Genomic DNA, 19,867 nt, shown 5'->3' on the forward strand with positions numbered 1-19,867 from the left:
TTTATTTTAACAAGTTTTAATTCACGTAAACAATAAAACATATTTTTTATTATTAAAATGATAAATTACTTTTTTAAATAGAAATTATTTCTGAATAAAATTTGAATTGAAATAATTTTTTTATAATAAAATTAACAAAATATCTCTTCTTATTGTTCTTCTTACTTTATAATTAATTACTCTAAATATATTTATGATTGATTAGGATACATATTAAAATGATTTGTTAGGTAGGTATTTTAAATTTAATCTACATATTATATATAAATGGTGCAATTTAATATTTAAATCAACATTTTTCATTAAGAAAATGATTTTTACTCATAAAGCTGGTGTGATTTCTTTAAATAGCTAAATTGAATTACTATGCTCTTGTAAAATAGAAGATTCAATCATTTCTTCTATATCTTAAATTGTTAATCTTTTAGTTGCTAAAGCAATTTAAATTCCTCTTGATATTTCAAATGCTCCATTACCAAATATTTCTATGTTCGAAGCAACATATTCGCTATCATTTGATACTAGTATTAAATCTTTCTCAAAAGGTAAAAGATAAATTGTAGGTGTTAAAGTAATTTTATAAATAATATTATTAATATCTTTAAAGCACATTTATATATCAGTCTAAGGGTTAAAGTCCTTGTATAAACTTATTTTGATAATTTCTTAATCTTAATATCTAAGCATCCCGAAAGCATATTGCTGCTTAAACCACCATTTTTAATTTTCATTTGCAAATTAGCTCTTTTAAGTAGAGTTTAATTATGGAAAAAGCATATCTTTAAATAAGCTATCAAAATTAGTTATCTAAGAGTTGATCATTTTATTTTAATGCTAATCAATGTCTTTATATTCTTAATTCAAATATATTTCTTGCTAATTACTTTCAATCATAATATTAATTTAAATTATCCTACTTTCTTTAGTGTTCTTTTGTAATGATCTTTTATTGTAAAAATTAGTATTCAAATTATTAAAAATGTTACTATAAAAAGTTAATTAATTATTTATATTTGCTATTATCAAAAAAAGAAAGAATATCGTCAGAAATCAATTAAATTGACTTAGAATTAGTAAATACTATGAATTATTAAGCCTAAGTATTGTTTTAATATTTATTAATGATATTTTGTAAGTAGATACTATGAAATACATTTAAATACCTTTTTATATACATCTTTGATTTTATTTATAGATAAAAATGTAGCTAAAATGAATCATTAGTTATTTTATGGTAAGCAAAACATATCTTATTCAGAATAATTTATTATTTTTTTATTAGAAGGAATCAATTTAAGTAAATGAAATAAAGTTAGCATCAATAAAAATTTATATCATATACTTAAATAAATTGATGTACTATAAATTCTTAGTATCTCTAAAATTTAGTCCTAAAATTCAATGAAATTTATAAAATATTTAAGGTTCGTGATATTCAAATTAAGGAACAGCTATAATAAGACCTTTGTATATGAGGAAATACGGTTATATTATTTAATTTAATAATTAAGGGAATTTTGACTTAAAAATCAGTTCATTTTGGGCTAAATAAATCTAAAATATTAAATTTACTAAAATTTATAAAGAATTATAGCTTACTATAATAATATTTATCAAAGTTAATCTTAATAGTCTTATCTTAAAAAATTGATTTATCAGCAATTAAAATTTTTGATTTAAGAAAAATTAAATTCTTTAACATTGTAAATTGAAAGAAAAAAGTTACGATTAAATTAATAGTAGAATGTAATTTTAAAGGTTATTGATTCATTATATAATTAAGTTTTATAATAATATTTTAGTGATTACATAGTAGAAGTTTTAGATTTTATGGTTGCAATTATTTATTTTGGTTTTCTTTTAAAAGATTTTTTCAATAAAAAATTGTTTTAGTAAATAGTAAGTGTATTAAAAAATATAGTTATTTAATTAATTTACAGTATTTAGTTTAAATTTTTAATAATTTTTAATGTTTTTATAAAATACTTTAAAATGGATATCTTATTTTCATTTTAAAATACTTCAAAAAAAATTCATAACTTGCTAAAAACTAATCTCTGAAACATAGTTTAATATTAAATGCAAATTAATTTTGCTTAATTTAATTTTAGAAATATTTTTATAGTTCTTATTTGAAGTAACAACTAACGATAATTATATAAATGAATAAATTTAAAACTATAAAAACTATTTTAATTTAAAAAAAATATTGCAAAATATGAATGAAATTATTTTTTTAAAGTTTACTTTGATTTGTATGTCAATTTTAAATCTAATAATTTTTTTATTTCTTTAATTATGTGTTTAACCAGTAAATTTATTGGAACAAAAGTAGTGTTTTTTAAAAATAAAAATTGATTTATTTTCTTTAGTCTTTAAGGAGCTGTTAAATACTCCTTATATCTCCACAAATTTTTATTATTATTCACAATATTAAAGATTTTTAAGAGATATCTATCTAGTTTCAAAACAAATTAATTAATTAACTAATAAAGCAGCAAGAATAAATAATCAAGATAAATATATAAATATTTACATACACATATAAAAGCAAGCAAACACGTACATATTTAATGTAAAATAAAATGAACATTTAAGATGTGTAAGAAGCAGGACAAACAATTTATTATCCATAATCAGCCAATAATAGATATATTTATGATACTAGAAATCCTCTAATTCACTTTCGTCCTCACTCTGCATCTGTTTTAAATACACATCGCTTTAAACAAGGTAAATTAAACTCCTTCATAATTTTTAAATATAATGAGAATAGTAGCAAGATAATAAAAATCTGATCTGTAACAGATAAAAACATTATTTGTAAAAAGCATCATTAAAATTAACATAAATATAAAAAAGATTATTACATGCATAAAGCTAGAATAAGAAAATAGTCTTTCAACAGCTGTAAAAATGATAAATTTGACATATAAATGAGTGAAACTAAGGCTAAGTCTTTGAAACCTATAATTGTAGAGAGTAAAATGAAGATTAAGTTGAATGAAAATAGCAACAGCAATAAAAAAAGTTAAAAAATAAATCTTTTTAAGAAAATGCCCAACAACACATATCAAAATGCCAACGATTTCTTTTTATATTTGAAAGCGTCATCAAGGAAAAGTAATCAAAGTTGCTTCATTGAAAGGGGTATTAATGATAACGATCTCTATAATGTAAGTCCTCTTAAAGAAAAAGTTTTGAATGTAAGCAAAAGGTCTAGCTTTTCAAAGAGCATCTTAAAGCCACTTAACATTTAGGACATCCAACTAGATAACTAATGCAAATAAAATTATTTCAGTTAGCCCAAAGTAAAATAACACAAAGACAATAAAGACACTCCTTTATATGGATCGCCAATAAAAAGCCCTAAAAAAAATAATTTCTATGATTATATGAATGAAAATAGCCCTCCTAACACAGGAAAAACCTAAACCTCGCCAATCAAAAGAGGTATTTATTTATTCATCTTTAAAATAAAACTCATTAAAACTCTTTTTTATATAAATGCGTTTGTAGAAAAGTAAGATTAAAATTTGTTTGACATTTTTCAGAAGCAAACATTCTTCGAAAAGCTAAGACTTAAATTTGGTACTTCATAAATTTTAGCAATGAGATACTCCCCTGATGATAAATATTTAGCTTTCTCTCAATCGAATGGTAAAGTGACAATATTTAGCGACGTAAAAGGTAAAAAATTGATAAAATTCAAGAAAATCACTAAACAAAAAATAAATCATTTTTGAAAATTAATACTACGCTTGTAAATTTTAATTAAATTTAATATTGATTTATTAATTAATTCCTTATTTTTTGTAAAGAAAATTAAATTATGTTAAATTAATTTATCGTTAATTACTCACCTCAAATTTACAAGCTAAATCTTATCCTAATTAATTAGAAAAATTCAATGATATTTTCTATTTGCTTAAATTTATTTATTTATTAATTAATTAATAAGTTTATTTTTTCTTTATATTTTTTTAATAATTTTTAAAGCTTGATTTTAAATTTATTTAATTTTAATAAAAAAGGAGTGCCTTTGCAAACAATAAGACAAGAATATCCTTGTAATAGTGTTAGATGGAATCCTGCTGAATAAAGACATTGCTTGCTTGAAGGATATGCTAATGGAGCTGTAGTTTATCGTTAAATAAAACCAAATTTAACTAATAGAGTCATCTAAGTGTTTGAGCAAGGAGAAAAAATAGAAGAATAAAATTAAGTTAGTAATAATAGTATAAATTGTTTGGAGTTTCTTCCATCAGGATTGAGCTTTTTAAGTGGAAGTAGTGATTCTTAAATTAGACAATACGATATAGTCACAGGAAAAAAAAGAAATACAATTAAATACCATAAAAATCGAGTGTTTGCTATAAAAAGCATAGATAACAATTGCTTCCTTAGTGCTGGATGGGATCATACTGTTTTCTTATATGATCTGAGAGCCTCTAAAGTTCAAAAATATATATATGGTCCTATGGTATTTGGAGATTCTCTTGATTTTAATAATTACCAAGTTCTGTGTGGGTCTTGGAGAGAATATAAATAACTTGAAATTTTCGATCTAAGAAATGACTAGTCATAAGAAATCAAATGGGAAAATATATCTAAAAACGAAATACCTAATTTTGTATACTGCTGTCAGTTCTCAAAAGTAAACCAAAAACATATTGTAGCAGGATCTACAGGAAAGTATGAATTAAGAGTGTTTGATAGAGAAGATAACTACATCTGTATTGACGCTATTGATAGATCCCTAACAAAGGGTGTTTTCTCACTAGATTTTAGAAATAATTCTAATCATATATCTTTTGGCACATCAGATGCTTCATATGGACTTGTGGAAATCATTTGAAATGCCAATAAAATGTATAAATAAATAATAAAATAAAAATATTCCTTTAATTACTTTGTAAATACTATCAAATTAACTAGCTAACTAACTAAATATATTCAAAAAATTTAAATTTACTTTGAAATCATTAAAAAAGCCTTGAAAAATTAAAAAATTAATATGTATTTTTACTTTCATAAATCTTCTTCTTTTTTGTAGAAATAAATTCTGCATTAAACTTCCTATAAAAAAACTCATGATTATTTATAATTTATATTAACTGTAAGTTTTTTATGATTAAATATCAAAAATTAATTTATTAAAATATTTTTATATCAAGTTTTTTAAATAGAAACTCAAAACAAACAGATAAATTACTATTTTATGTTAAGGTAATAAATAATTAAAATTAATATATTGTAAATCCTGAAATTAAAATATTAAATTTTTTATAATTTAAACCTAATTTTGTTCATACTATTTGAGAAGAAAAAATAAATTTTTATTACATAATGCTGCCATAAATAATGAGTACATACAGAATATTATAAAAAAGATTTGATGGCAATTAGTTTATTGTTAAATTGATATATTTAATCAAAACAATATTAAGTAAGTAATGAGTTAAAAAATAAAGATAAGTAAGGTGAATAGTAATGTATTTCAATTTATATTCATGAAATTATTTATAGTAATGTTCATTTTGTTAGATAAGGTTTTCAGACAATAAATAAAATATTAAATTTATTATATTTAATTAAAAGATGAAAATAACACTATGTAGATTAATGAATGAATAAATAAATAAATATAAATAGAGTCAGTTGTAATCAGCTTCGGAGTTGTATTCATCAAACTGATGCATATTTGAATAGGAATTAAATTTAGATTCACTATTTTGTGTTTATTGTGTTTGAAATTGTTGTGATTGCTGATTTTCAAATTTTGTTCTCTCATTATTTTAAGATTTTAATTTAGCTGTTGAAATGGAATTAGAATAATAAGTGCCTTCTTATTTAAAAGCATTTTATATGTTTTTGTCATATTTAATGTGCTGGTAATATAAATCTCTTAAGCTGTAATCTCTATTACATTAGCTTGAGTATTTGGTAGATCTATTCAGATTAGATTTTTTGAATTCTTCCTTTTATTTTTTTAATTCATTTTAAAAGCTACTTTGAGTAAAATTGAATTATCGATTTAAAGAAAATGTGCTCTTCGGTGTATAAGTCGACTGCTGTCTCAGCATATTTAGCTAAGTATTTAATCTATTTTAGCCTTTGTTTTCTAATTAAGAAGAGAAACCATTTTAATTATTAATCTGCACTCCTTGACTACCACTGCTCTTTTGAGTTAAGTAAAATCCTTGGGATGAACATTTTTTATCCTCTGAAATATTTGAAGGATGATAAAAGTTTGAAGAAAAAGTAAGATTCTTTTTAATGAATTTAGGGACCAACTCATTGCTTTAAGGAAGTATGTGATCATATTCGTTTATCCTACTTCTCAAATGCTCATATTTATTGTATTATACATTAGGATTGTCATTCCATTTTCCTAATTGAGGATATAGTGTTAAAAGTAGTGTTAAATATTGCCAAATAAAATATTTTGTTGAATAATTTCAAAAATTTTTAATCAAATATTGCATTTTTTCATACTGCCACTTATTTATTCTGCAATTTTATGAAGATAAATAATTACTTTCTTCTTTTACCTTTTGACGATTAAATATTTGCTGCATGTCTTAGGACTTAACAAATCTTTAGTACTTATGCAGGAGCTTTTAATACTTGATTTATTCCAAATCATTTAACGGTTCCTAATAAAAAATATTTTAGCATAAAAGAGTTTGCTTTTAGAGAATTATTTACAAGTTTATTATTCATTACTAGCTAGCTATGAGAATTGTCAATTTCTACTTATTAAATTATTTATTTGAATAAAATAATGAACTTTTATCAAGTAAATAAATTAATTAATTATTATCTTTTCTTAACAAATTATCACTGTCCAATATAACCAAATTGTTTTTTTTGATTGATTGAATGAATGAATGATTGCTTGCTTGATTCTTTGTAATTTAAAATGACTGAATAAAAAATAATTCTAGTATTAATTAAATTTTAATCATTTATTACTAAATACAAATAAATAAATAACCAAATAATTAATTAACAAATTTCTTAATAGCTTTTAAATGAAATATTTTTTATAAAATCTCATTTATTTTTATCTTATTCTTCTTGTTCTCTCGCTTTTTTAAGGAAATCTTTATCATTTATATTTATTTGCAAAAGAGTAGAGATGTTTTTCTTGTTTGCTTTGTTCTTTTCATTAAAAAATATACTATAAATTACATTTTTATAAAATATTAAGTTAGTTACCTCTTCTCTCTGCTTGGCTCTCATTTCTTCATACTTTTTGTTTATAGTTTATACTAAGCTTTCTCCCAATCCTTACAATGTCGATTTCATAGTCTCCATCCAAGTTGAATTTTCTATACCCTAGAATACCTATTCAAGCTAATTCCTTGAAAACAGTCCTAAAATAATAGGTTCATCGTACTTTTATGCATCTTTTAAAGCTTACGGATCTACTGGGTCATTTGATGCCTTTACAAAAATAGTATAAAAAATATATCAAGATTTAAATTAAAAATTATACCATAGGAATATTTGGTGTTTCTTTAATTTTTTTATCAGCTGAAAGCATAACTTAATTATTTTAAATAGGCGGACAAGTATTTCTAAGATATTCAATTAATATTTCATAGATAACACTCTTTATTACTTTTAAATTGCTTTGAAAAATAAAAAATATTGTCAATTTATTTAATTTATCTTATACTAAAAAAATAATTAAAATATTTTAATCAAATCATATTTTTTAATTTTCTCAATAATTTTTTATTAGAATTTAATTCAAATAAAAACTCATCAAATAAACAAACACAAAAGAGTTTTTATTTATTTATTGTATTCCCTCTTTACCTCTAGATAGATAATATTGCTATGAAAAATTTAAAAAAACCTATTCAACTTAAAGGTTATTTAAAAGTGAGATATTTATTTAAATAGAAATATCTTAAGACTTAGTTTTAAATGAATTAGATATAAACTGTGAAATTAATTATTAATTGAAAATATTTCTCATCAAAAGTTATTAAAGCAACAATAAAAATAATTAAGCAGACTGAAATGGTTAATGAAAAGCTTACATTTTGAGATCATTAGAATCTTTCAATTTATCAAAATGCTTCTAAGAAGTATTTAATGTTACAAGTATAAGAACTTTTATAATTATAAAGACTAGTAAAAGCATTTATTGTTATCTTGCATTCATATCACTATTGATTAAGATTGAAATATAAAATCAATTTAATTCAATTAATTAATTAAAAATTACTTTAGAGCACCAAAATATGTAAACTTTAAACGATTGATTTCGAATTTATAAAGTTATTGCTAAGGAGGGAAATTAAAGTTATTTATGTAAGTACCAAATATCTAAACTGCAATATTTCCTATATCTTCTTCTTTACAATTATCTGCCAAACCATCTAGTAGAGCTTTAACTCTTAACTGTAAAAATAATCTTAATACAATAAATAATTAAGAGAAATGCTTTTACTTTTAGATTATCTACACGCTTTCTCATTTCTTTTTCTGAAAGTTTCTTTGATATATCACAAGATGCTTTAACATCTAATATCTTTTTTAAATAAATTTTATCCTCAAAAATAATCTAAAATTTATGTTTTTTACTAAGTTTAAACCACGGCTGCTAACTTATTCTACCCAGTTTGTAACACTCTATTTTATTTATTTTAATTGTTGTTGTGTTTAAAAGTATCATAAAAAAAATATTAAAAAAATAAAATGATTGTTACCTCTTTTAATCTTTACATATCTTCGTTGATCTTTTTGTAAGCTGCTTTTTTTTTCTCTTCGATTTACATTCTGATCGTTTTGAAATACAATATTGGGAAAAATGCTCTTTTTGAAACAATTTTGACTTTCTTTATGATATTTTTTCTATTAAAATAATTTTTAATAAAATTATTCGATCAAATTTTTGTTTAAATAAAATTTACATTCTTTCTTCTTTCTTTTTTTTAAGTTCTTCTTCTTCCCTCTTCTTTTTTTCTTCTTCTGTTTCTACTTTTGGAGGAGGAGGCAAATCTTATTATTCTTAGTCTTCATCATCTTCATAATCGTAGTCTTCATCACTGTCCCAGTCATCGTCTTCACTATAGTAATCATCTTCGTCTTCATCTATGTCATCGTCATCATAATCATCTTCATCATCTCCAGCGATTGATCTACGACTTCTCTTTTTTGATTTCTTGCTTTTTTTCTTCTTTTTAGATTTCTTGCTGCTTTATTTTTCTACTTTACCCTGTTTGAGAAGCTCATTTTCAATTGCTAATTTCCTCATCAACATTGAAGTTTTAATCTGTTCCACTTTTTAAATAAATAAAAAAATAAAACAATTTTTTCTTTCTGAGTTGATATTAAAGGCTATTTTACATCTAGATTATTTATTGACTTATTAATCATTATTTTTATTTACAAAGGATAGCATTATTTGCAACGGTAGCGTAAATTAGTTCATCATGGGATTTCCCATAGATAAATTTTACATATTTTAAAGCTAATAATTTGGATCAAATATATTTCTAACATCATAAGGGTTGCTTTGATAAGTATGATTATTCTTACTTGGGTACATATTATTGTATTCCTCTTGTAACAAAAGTTGTTTTTACTTTTCTTCAAATTAATCTAATTTTTTTTTCAATCTTTTTACATCATTTTTCTCTTGTTTTTTTGTCTCTTTATCTATATTAGTTGATATATTTTCCATAAGCTAACCTTATTTAATCAACAAATTCACAAGAGGGTCATCATTTGGAGGTTAGTTATCTAAGGCACTTAAGCTATATGCAGTGCTTTTCATTGGAGTTTGTGTTTACCTATTTGGTATATCATAAGCTGAAGGTTTCTGCTAAATTTACTAAACTTAAGGACTTCGAGGTAATTGCTACTAATATGGATTTCCCATGTTAAGAATTTGTGAAGAGTTGCGTTAAAATACACTCTACGGCTACTGCTGCTATTAAAACTATTAAGGAGGTTGTTGATAAGCAGGATAAGGCTGTGTTGGAGCAGAAATAGGAGCATTTTAATTTTAATATGATTAAGGAATATTATAATTATTATATTATTGAGGTTAGAAGTTATTTGGATTCCCTTTACCATCCCAGAATAGCTCACCAAAACCTCCAAAGACTTATTTTCTAAACTTTTATTCAGGATTTATCAAAGGCTAGCTCATATTCCTTCTTTGCATTCCACCACCACCTTAATAAATATTATTGCCTGAAATTTAATCCATTAAATTAGTTTTTGCATATCTGCCATATTAATTATATAAATTTTCTCCATAATACAATCTTGTATTTGCCAAAGAGTCATCAAATGCATTGAGCATCATCAAATTTTCTAAATCTCTGTCTTTGTTTAAACTAATTAAAGAATTGATTTAATTCGTAATTAATTAAAGAAAGAGATTACTTCTTGCCATTTGTATTAGCTTACCCACCTCCATCCTTTAATTTTTTGACCTCACTCATGAGCTAGTTAAGCTTATTTTCTTGCATTTCTATAAGCATTTAATTGTGATTGACAGCTTGCTAATTATTAATTATTTAATAATACAACTATTTTTCTTCTTTAAAATATAAAGAACTTACTTAATTATAAGAATTAATATTGGACATCTGATCGTTTATTTACAAAAGATTTTGTTCAAAATAATTTCTATCAGCAGGTTAATACTGTGACTCTTGTATCGAATAAATAAAAAAAATTTAGACATTGAATTAACTTTATGAGAAAGTGTGAGAATTTAGATCTAATTAAGCGATCTAGTTAAAAATTATTTACGTGGCATCATATATTACTACTACATTTGTTATTATTAGTACATTTAAGTTGGCATCTATGTTGCAGTTTGAGTGTTTTAAGAATATCCAGGCGGGTCAACTAGAGGGTTGTATGAGTAAACTTAATTTGTAACTCTTCTTTCCTAAATATGTAAAAAAATAAAAAGTAAAATCGCTATTAATGTTTCATTTGATTGCATTAATATCATTAGTCACAAGCTACAATATATTGTATCGCTAACAAAAAGATAATTGATTTATTAATTCATTAATTACAACTGGATTGCCAACTTATCTCGATTATGAAGTTTATTATCTTGAATTGCTCATGCTTATGATATAATTATTAGTAATGATTATAATGTTTTATAAGTGGCTTAGTCAAAACAATTGGCTTTTGCTAAAAGAATGCTAAGTTTTAAGCAGTAAATAATATTGATTCTAGCTAGTAATTCAATCAATATTATTAATATTGTAAATAAGTAAATATTTTTTAAAGAAACCAAATGATATAAATACGTATAAATAAATATATAAATATCAATTTAATTAATTCATAATAGGATTTTTCAAGTAGCAAAATCAAATTTTTTAGATTTATAACTTGTAAACATTATTAAAAACATCCTATTAATTCATTCCAAAAAAATCTATTCTACTGGCTGGATCGATCGATCGATCAATCGATGGATGGATGGATGGATGAAAGCTTATTTGCTAATATATAAATTTTTTTATCAATCAAAAAATTAGAAATATTTTTGGGAAAAGAAAATAAAATAATTTTGAGTTTATTTTAATTAAGTCTTTCTTTAATTTTAATATTTTAAAAATAATTTTTGAATTAAATAAAAACAAATTAAATTTATTTAGCAAGATTTTTATGTGATTAAATAATCTAAATTTATATTAAATTGTCACAAGTAATTTAAAAAATGTTGAAATATCTAATTATCAAGCTTAAAATTAACATTTACATTAATATATCTATTATAAATTTAAATGTATGAAAACATTTCTTTTTATTTTATTGGCATTTATTAGCTCATGTTTTTATTTAAAGAAAACAAGATTATTTTATAAATTAATTATTAAAATTATATTAATACTATTAAATTTAATTTCAAAATAACCATAAAAAAGCTTGAAAATATCTTTTTAGTTTATGTTTTTCATATTTATTATTTTATCAAAATGAGCTTTTATTGAGTAAATATTATGTAATCTGCTCTCTCAAAAATAAACACTTTTAAGAAGTATTCAACAAAAAGACTTTAAATAATTCTTAATTTGCTTAATTCAACTTTGTAATGACTTTATACATTTAAGATTAGGAAATCAATTTTTTTTAAACACTTTTTAGTTAGAATTATTTTAAAATGTAAATAAAACAAAACAAAAACATAAATTTTGAATTTTAAAAATATTTTCATAAAAATAAAAAATAGGATATTTGATGATGTAGTTTTAATTAAATGTATACAATTACGTAGATTGGTTGGTAGGTAGTTTATATAAATAATTATTTTTTTATACAAAATTGATAAATGAGAGAGTGAGAGTTTTTAATTTTTTATTTTAATAATTTTTTTTATTTATAAAATCTATTCTTTTTACTTTTGTTATTATTTTTTCATATTTAGATAGAGAGCAAATTCTTAATTTTAATCATTTAAGAATGAAATTTGGATTTTCCTAAAAAATAGATTCATCAGCCAGGCTATTTTCTTAGTAGCTTCTTTCAAGTCTAATAATTAATTAATTAAAATATGATTAGACTAACAAATTAAAAAAATTATTATTTGAGATTTCAGATGATTATTTTTTTATTCACTGATAAAATTATCTTATTAATTAATTGTAACTTTTAAAACCATTTTAAGACTTTGAAATTCAAAAAAATAAAACTTTAAACTAAGATTATAATTTTTTTATTACCCTCTTTCATAAGTAAAACCATTAAATTCATTTTTCTTAGAAAACTTTAGGGCACTTCCTACCATGTCACCTGGAGTGTCTTTACTGTCCATTTTCAAGAAATTCTTTTTAATATTAAACATTAAATAAGAATAGTAATTTTTTTTTAATAAAATGATAAAATTGTTTTTTATATTAATTACATTATCAATATTTCTCAAATCATATTTATCAGAAACTTTGGGAATGTAAGGAGGCTAAACTTCTAGTCTTAAGAATTTATCCCAGTCCACATTATTAAAGAATGGATGATTTCTAATTTCTTAAGTACCTTCAGGTCCATTTCCTAATCTTTTTGTTTTCTGTTTTTTCAAAGTTAAAATCATTGATATCAATCAATCAATTATAATTTAAGAATTAATAAAATTTACATCTCTTGTAAGTAATCCTCTTAATAAAGATTAGCACTCTTTTGAATATTTATCCTTAATCACTACATCTTAATTTACTAACTTATCCATCATCCTCTCTTTGTTTTTCTCATAAAATGGAGGAGCACCATGAAGCATTTCATATAAAACAGCTCCCTTTGAAATGTTTAAATATTTAAACTTTAAACAATAAATCTAACAAAAAATTTACAAAACTCCACCAATCACTTGCAACATCATGCCCCTATTTTGATATAATTTCAGGAGCCATATATTCTGCAGTTCCACAAAATGAATAAGTAATTTCATCCCCTATGATATAAAATCAATTTAATTAATGCTAATTGCTATAAATTATAAAAATAAACTCATTTAATTTTACAAAATATATTCATTTCTTTATTTATTTCTTAAAATCCACCAATAAATAGTATTTAGCTCAATCTTCATTTTTATTTATTTATTTAATTTAATTTATCAAAAAGTTATTCGAATCTCTTATCAAATATCTCAATTTCTGCTTAAAAATACTTAAAATCAATAACCATTTTTTTTATTTCCTCATTTTTTATAATTAAAAATATTTTAACTTATTTAATAAAAAATATTTCTTATTTGTTGAAATATTTTTTAGAGCTATTTCATGTTTGGATATTTATATTATATTTCTTGATTCATTTATTCATTTATTTATTTATTTTTAAATTATTATTAATTTTCATAAAGGATAAATAAAAAAATAAATCAATCTGTTGAGATATACAAGAGATATTTTATTTTAAAATGAAAATATTTTGATTATTTGCATTGAAATGTATTTTGATCATGCTTAAAGTGTTTTAATTTTAACTAAATATATTACTGCTTTTTAACTTTTTTGAAAGGCCAAAATCTGTTAGTTTTATATGACCAGTTGCTGAAACCAAGATGTTTTCTGGTTTCAAATCTCTGTAAACAATCCCTTATTCGTGCAATTTTTCTAAGGCTAAAAATATCTCAGCAGCATAGAATTTTATTTTGTTTTCAGGGAAGAATGGCTGTTTGACCATGTGTCCAAAAATATCACCTAATAAATAAATAGAATTTAGATAAAAAATGAAATAAAATAGTAAAGATAAATTGATTATGTGATTGATATATTATGTGAAAGATAAATCTTATTTTGAATACTAAAATATATTTTTAAACTGCTAATTAAGGCTAAATATAATACTTGCATTCTCTTGTTAATTTATACTTGAATTTAAATTAATAAAAATTTTTTGAGATGAAATGATGTATTTGAATTATTTATCTAATTCAATTTTGAAATCTCGTATAAATGAAAATTATGCGAGCTTTATAAATTAGAATTAAATATTAAATTCGATTTCTATATTAGTTATTATATTTAGTTCGTATGTATATTACTTATGAATTAAAGATAAGATTAATAATTCGTTTTTTTAAGATTTTTATTAAAAATTACCTCCTTGACAGAATTCCATAACGATATAGAGCTTGGTTTGACTTTAAAATGCATAGGCAAGTTGAACGACAAAGGGAGAGTCGACATTTTCTAAAATATATCTTTCAGCCTTTGTTTAGATTAATTAAGTTTTGTTTTTAATTTAATCCTTTCTAAGTATTTTCATTGCATATAAATCTTCTGTTATAGTTAGCATAAAAAAGGATTAATTGGACAATATTAAATATTAATTAGGAATCAATATAAAAACCAAGAAAATATTAACTAATCAATTAATATCACTAATTCAAATACTCATAAAAACACCAAAAAACAGTAAAAGACAGCACAAATTTCTAATTTTACCTGTTTATTTCTTTTTAACCAAGTACACTTTGCCAAAGGACCCAGTTCCTATGCACTATTTTTAGAATTACAATTAATATTTGTGTAAATTTGGAAAACAAAAGTCTTAAAAAAAATTAATTTTGTATCAAATAAACAAACAAACAAGCAAAAATAATTTTCTTTTTTACCTTAATAAACTCAAAATGTTCCAAATTTATTTTCTCTTAGGGCATTTTAGAATTTCTAATATTGATTTCTTGCACTTCATTCTGATTAATTTGTTTTTCTTCTTTGGCACAGAGTGTTCCCATTTTTTTCAGAATTTAAATTCAATTAAGACGAATGGATTTAATATGGTTTTTATTCTACTTTTAATACTTTGAGCTAAATATTTATATTAAGATTAATTTGGCTATTCACGACCAGAAGGGTTTGCTAATTCCTAAAATAATAATTTATTTTATTTATTTATTTATTGTTTTTATTCTATCTTGTTAAATTGCTTTCCAACTGTGTTTGCTTGTCTTCCTTTTTCAATATTTTTGTTAATTCTTTTGTTCGTTCGTTCTTAATACTTAATACGAATGCTTTGATTTTTTTTGCTTATAACTTTTTGTTAAGCTAATCAATTCTTTTATCAAAAATATACTCTTTTCTTTTTTTTCAACAAGTATTTTTTATATATTTTAAACATATTACCTTATAAAGAACTTATTATTCAAGAAGGGTCCCTAAGCATATAAATACACATACATCACTCTTATTCAAATCCTTCTAAATATCTATTTTTAAACTCACAAAATAAAACATAAAGGATTTGCATTACACTATTTATATTTTTTTTTAGATGATTTTTATTTAGCATCCCTTAACATGCTTCATTTAATTTAATTATAACAAAAATACTAGTTAAAAACAAAAGTATCTTTTAATTCATTCATTAACACTAACTATTCGAATAGTACTTTTTATTTTATTCAATCAAATTTACTCCTCTTCATAAGCTGTGAACATTTATATCAACATTAAATTGAGTTTTTCATTAGTTTGTATTACTTAACTTCTAATGAAAAGTAATTTTAATTATTTTTTTTCAGACTAACTACCTTTAAATTCACAATAAAAACTGATAAATATCTATTATAAAATTAAGATAGCTTGCAACTGAGTAATTTTTTTTGTATATTCAATATATTTTATCAGTGAAAATTTATTAAAAATGTTTCAATTGATATTCTTTTATTAAAACAATCAGTTCTAACTTTATTTTGCTATCAATTTCATTTTGAGAAAGCAACACATAAAGCTTATATAAAGAAGTTTACTTTTTTATTATTAATTTTACACAATTATTTTCATTTATTTTTTAATTAAATTTGATTAAGATATTGTGTTTACATAAAATTAATAATTTAAAAAAATTGTTTGATTGCTGAATTCCTATCAATCTATCTATATATCTATACTACGCAACTTTAATATATAATTTTATTAATAATAATTAATATCGAATAGCATGCATCTATGTATGCATGCTGATGAATAAATATGAATAGTATATTTAAAAACCGATTTCAGAGAGAAAAAAAATAGCAAAACATCAAAATATGACTAAAAAATGTATCTAATAATCTAGATAATTGTGATGATATCTTAGACAAAACTCTTCTCATATAAGAAACTATCAAAATTTAATTTTATACTTAGATTCCTTCTTTTTTTATGAAATCTCCGTATACTAATTAAATCAATAAGTAATTAATTAATTCTTAATTAGAGTCTAATAAATAAATAAATAATTCTTTCTATTAACGACAAAAGACAAAATAAACAAATTAATTTCTTATTTTTTTGAAAATCCTAAAAATTAATTTTTCATCCATATTTGATAAGAATATTTCTTTTATTAAACAAAAATAAAACTCTTTTAAACTAAAATTTTATTTAATTTTAGACTAAAATTTATAAAGATTTTTATATTTTTAATATAAAAATAATTATTTAGTAAAATTTTTTCAAATTTAAAACACTTTCTACAACAGTAAGTTTTATTTATTTAAAATTATTATTATTATTTCAAGATTATTTAATATATTTTAAGTAGACTTGCTTTTTAGTAAATTCTTCTTAATAAAAATAAAATTTTAATTAAATTAAAGATAAAATCTTTCTTTTCAACAAAAAAATCTTTTAAATATAAAAAATAGTTATGATCCTTTTATTAAAACTTTATCAGATAAATATTTATTTTGAAATAAATATGTTAATTAGCTTTTAGAATTTAATATCCTCTGTTATATCTGACTTTCTTGGGTATTAACCAGCAAATCCTTTTTTAAAATTAAAATGAATGATTTTTTTATTTCAAAAAAGCAAAATATTGATTTGATATATAAATGAATTGTTTTGTTGTTTTTTTAATTTGTGTTCGAATAAATATTGATTTGTACTTTTAGTTCAATATCATTTATTTTTATTTTTTTCAAATTTTAACTCTAATTGAGTGTATTCATTTTAACAGTTAAATATGCTACGTTATATTTGGTTTTATTGGGTATTAGCAAACCCTTTTATAAAATTAAAATATTTGGTCTTTCATTTTAAAAAAATGCAATATGCTGCTGATATAATATTTAAATTAGTTGTCTTGTTGTATTTTATTTTGTTAGAATTAAAATTGACTTTTAGTTTTATGTTATTTACTTTTACTTTTTTAAATTTCATTATTATTTATTTTAATGTTTTATTATTGTTGATTGATTGATTTATTTATTTTACTTTTTAATTTTATATTTGTAATTTATTTTATGTAAGTTTAATAATATTTAATTTATTTGATTGATTGATTTTTTATATTTTATTTTGATAACATATAATATGAGGATTGATTGATTGATGATGGATAAAAGAGGAGATGATATTTATTAAAAATGATGATTGATTGATTGATTTAAAAATAAGAACTAACTAGAATTGAAATAAGAGACCTAATAATAGGTTGAAATCGTTTAGGATTTATTTTGAAAATAATTTTAATTTGTTTCTTATAATAAATATTTATTTTAGTAGTTAAGGAGTAGTCCTGGGTATTAAAAACTTAAACTGCAGAAATAAAAATTTATCATTAAGATTTAACAAAGCATTTAAGAGTGGTAAGAAAAAATAGTGTTTTTGAAAAAGAATTATCTTAATTAATAAGATAATTAAAACATTCTTATAAAATATATTTTTAATGAGAATTCTTCGAGTAGTCCAGTGGAATTAAAAACTTTAATTTCATCAAAAATATGTTTCATTAAGACTTTTAATTCTACTGTTTAATTATCTAAAGTTTCTCTAATATGTGTTCCTTTTATAACAAATTTGATTTTTGCAGACTAATTAATTAATTATTATTTCTAAAAGTTCCTTGAATTAGTTAATTAATTAATTTTGTTTCTTTGTGGTTGGTTGGTTTTTCTTATTTTCATTGTTTTTTTAATTAACTTTCATAAGTATTAATAATTTATTAGTAAATTTTATTTCTTTAATTAATTGATTGATTTTTATAACTTGATTTATTCGTTGATTAGCTATTAAAAGTAAAAATGATTTTTTTTTCTATTCTATTATTAATTGATTGAAGTAAATTTCTTTCTAACTTAGCTATTATTTGATTATGTATTAAGAATTAAAATGAATTTAATATTTTTCTAAGGTCAATATCTCTTATCTAATCTTATAATTCAAATTTTTTGATTCTATTAATTAATACCTTCCTTCAGTGATCTAAAAGTAATCTAATTTATAAATATAAAATTAATTAATTAATTATTTAAATCTTTTTATACAAATAATTAATCTACTAATTAATATGTGCTAAAGTAATACATAAAAATAAAAATTCTACCTTTGCTCCTCAATTTATTTTCGTATCGCCTATAGCATAAGTATATTTTCCAATTCCATTTTTAGAGATCAATAATAGGTTCAAATGCATCTACTATTTTTGTTACAATTTAAAAATTATTTCCAACTAATTTGAAAAATCAATAATTATATTATAAATTTAGAAATCAAATTAACTTGCTTAAAACTATGAAATTCATTAAAACAATTCGAAATTAACTAGCTGTATTTTCTTACATCAGTTGCCATAAAAATGATGATAAAAAAAATTAGATTTGTTTAGTTGTTAGAAATGTAAATTTAAAATTGATATGAGTTTTTGTGGAATTAAAATTTAATTTTAAAAACAAATTCTAAATAAATAAAATCTTTCATCTTTTCAACAAGCTCTCCACTCATTTCTCAAATTTATAATGAAATAAATATTTGATAATACCGATTAAATTATTCATGCTTAGCATATCCAAAAAAGAAATCATTTAATTAATTATCAAATTTTTATAAAGATAAATTGTATGTAAATCTAAGCGGGAAACTTACTTATCCAAATAAATAAATCAATTAATGAAAAGTAAAAATTTAAAATTAAAAGTAAAAATTTATTCAAAATATTCATCAAGAAATCTTTTTTTAATTTTTTGAATCACTTCCTAGCTTTATTTTTCTATTAAAGCTCAAGAAAAAATTTTCAAATTATTAAAGATAAATAATCGAATCTTTTTTTCATTAAAACATTCCATTAAAATCTTCAATCTTAATGTAATTTTTCTAATTTAACTATTAAAATTATAATTCATTGTTTTTCTTTTAATTTTTATAAAAAATAAACAATTCTATTTTCTCTTTTTCCTTAAATAAAATTAAAGGATATCTCATACTTAGTCTTGGGTTTATTTTTAAAATAGAATTGTTAGTAATAAATTTTGTTTTAAAAAAATCTAAATAAAATTCATTTAAAACAAATTTCTTAATAATTAGCTAAATATCTAACTAACTAGCTTTATTTCCTCGAGTTTATTTTGTAATAAATAAATAATTAAATACCTTCT

At 21.3% G+C, this 19,867-nt stretch overlaps 6 protein-coding genes across 6 annotated transcripts; 1 reads left to right on the forward strand and 5 right to left on the reverse strand. All coding sequences in view use genetic code 6, as the record gives it.

Moving 5' to 3' along the window:
* Positions 1-321: 321 nt before the first annotated feature.
* Positions 322-894, reverse strand: TTHERM_00015990 (hypothetical protein; the record flags this gene model as incomplete). Its single annotated transcript, XM_001008379.1, has 1 exon — positions 322-894. The coding sequence occupies one exon, from the start codon at positions 892-894 to the stop codon at positions 322-324; it is 573 nt and encodes a 190-aa protein (XP_001008379.1).
* A 1,679-nt stretch (positions 895-2,573) lies between these two features.
* TTHERM_00016000 (WD40 domain protein) lies at positions 2,574-4,858 on the forward strand (the record flags this gene model as incomplete). Its single annotated transcript, XM_001008380.2, has 4 exons — positions 2,574-2,733; positions 2,863-3,453; positions 3,520-3,690; positions 4,035-4,858. 4 exons carry the CDS (start codon positions 2,574-2,576, stop codon positions 4,856-4,858), a joined length of 1,746 nt encoding a protein of 581 aa, XP_001008380.2.
* Positions 4,859-5,657: 799 nt separating this feature from the next.
* TTHERM_000016009 (hypothetical protein) lies at positions 5,658-6,726 on the reverse strand (the record flags this gene model as incomplete). The annotated part of the gene is made up of 3 exons (XM_012795692.1): positions 5,658-6,394; positions 6,542-6,659; positions 6,712-6,726. The coding sequence occupies 3 exons, from the start codon at positions 6,724-6,726 to the stop codon at positions 5,658-5,660; spliced, it is 870 nt and encodes a 289-aa protein (XP_012651146.1).
* Positions 6,727-7,059: 333 nt separating this feature from the next.
* On the reverse strand, positions 7,060-11,117 carry TTHERM_00016010 (hypothetical protein; the record flags this gene model as incomplete). The annotated part of the gene is made up of 14 exons (XM_001008381.2): positions 7,060-7,167; positions 7,225-7,452; positions 7,505-7,640; positions 8,058-8,186; positions 8,246-8,421; positions 8,471-8,551; positions 8,605-8,652; positions 8,730-8,874; positions 8,934-9,303; positions 9,370-10,367; positions 10,417-10,535; positions 10,596-10,687; positions 10,789-10,930; positions 11,064-11,117. 14 exons carry the CDS (start codon positions 11,115-11,117, stop codon positions 7,060-7,062), a joined length of 2,826 nt encoding a protein of 941 aa, XP_001008381.2.
* A 1,338-nt stretch (positions 11,118-12,455) lies between these two features.
* On the reverse strand, positions 12,456-15,241 carry TTHERM_00016020 (Serine/Threonine kinase domain protein; the record flags this gene model as incomplete). Its single annotated transcript, XM_001008382.3, has 9 exons — positions 12,456-12,534; positions 12,726-12,829; positions 12,908-13,066; positions 13,136-13,291; positions 13,347-13,447; positions 13,998-14,201; positions 14,604-14,783; positions 14,949-15,003; positions 15,119-15,241. The coding sequence occupies 9 exons, from the start codon at positions 15,239-15,241 to the stop codon at positions 12,456-12,458; spliced, it is 1,161 nt and encodes a 386-aa protein (XP_001008382.2).
* A 2,409-nt stretch (positions 15,242-17,650) lies between these two features.
* TTHERM_000016037 (transmembrane protein, putative) lies at positions 17,651-18,400 on the reverse strand (the record flags this gene model as incomplete). Its single annotated transcript, XM_012795693.1, has 1 exon — positions 17,651-18,400. One exon carries the CDS (start codon positions 18,398-18,400, stop codon positions 17,651-17,653), a length of 750 nt encoding a protein of 249 aa, XP_012651147.1.
* Positions 18,401-19,867: the final 1,467 nt, after the last annotated feature.

The sequence above is a fragment of the Tetrahymena thermophila genome, assembly GCF_000189635.1.
Source record: "Tetrahymena thermophila SB210 genomic scaffold scf_8254803, whole genome shotgun sequence".
Taxonomy (NCBI): Eukaryota; Ciliophora; class Oligohymenophorea; order Hymenostomatida; family Tetrahymenidae; genus Tetrahymena; species Tetrahymena thermophila.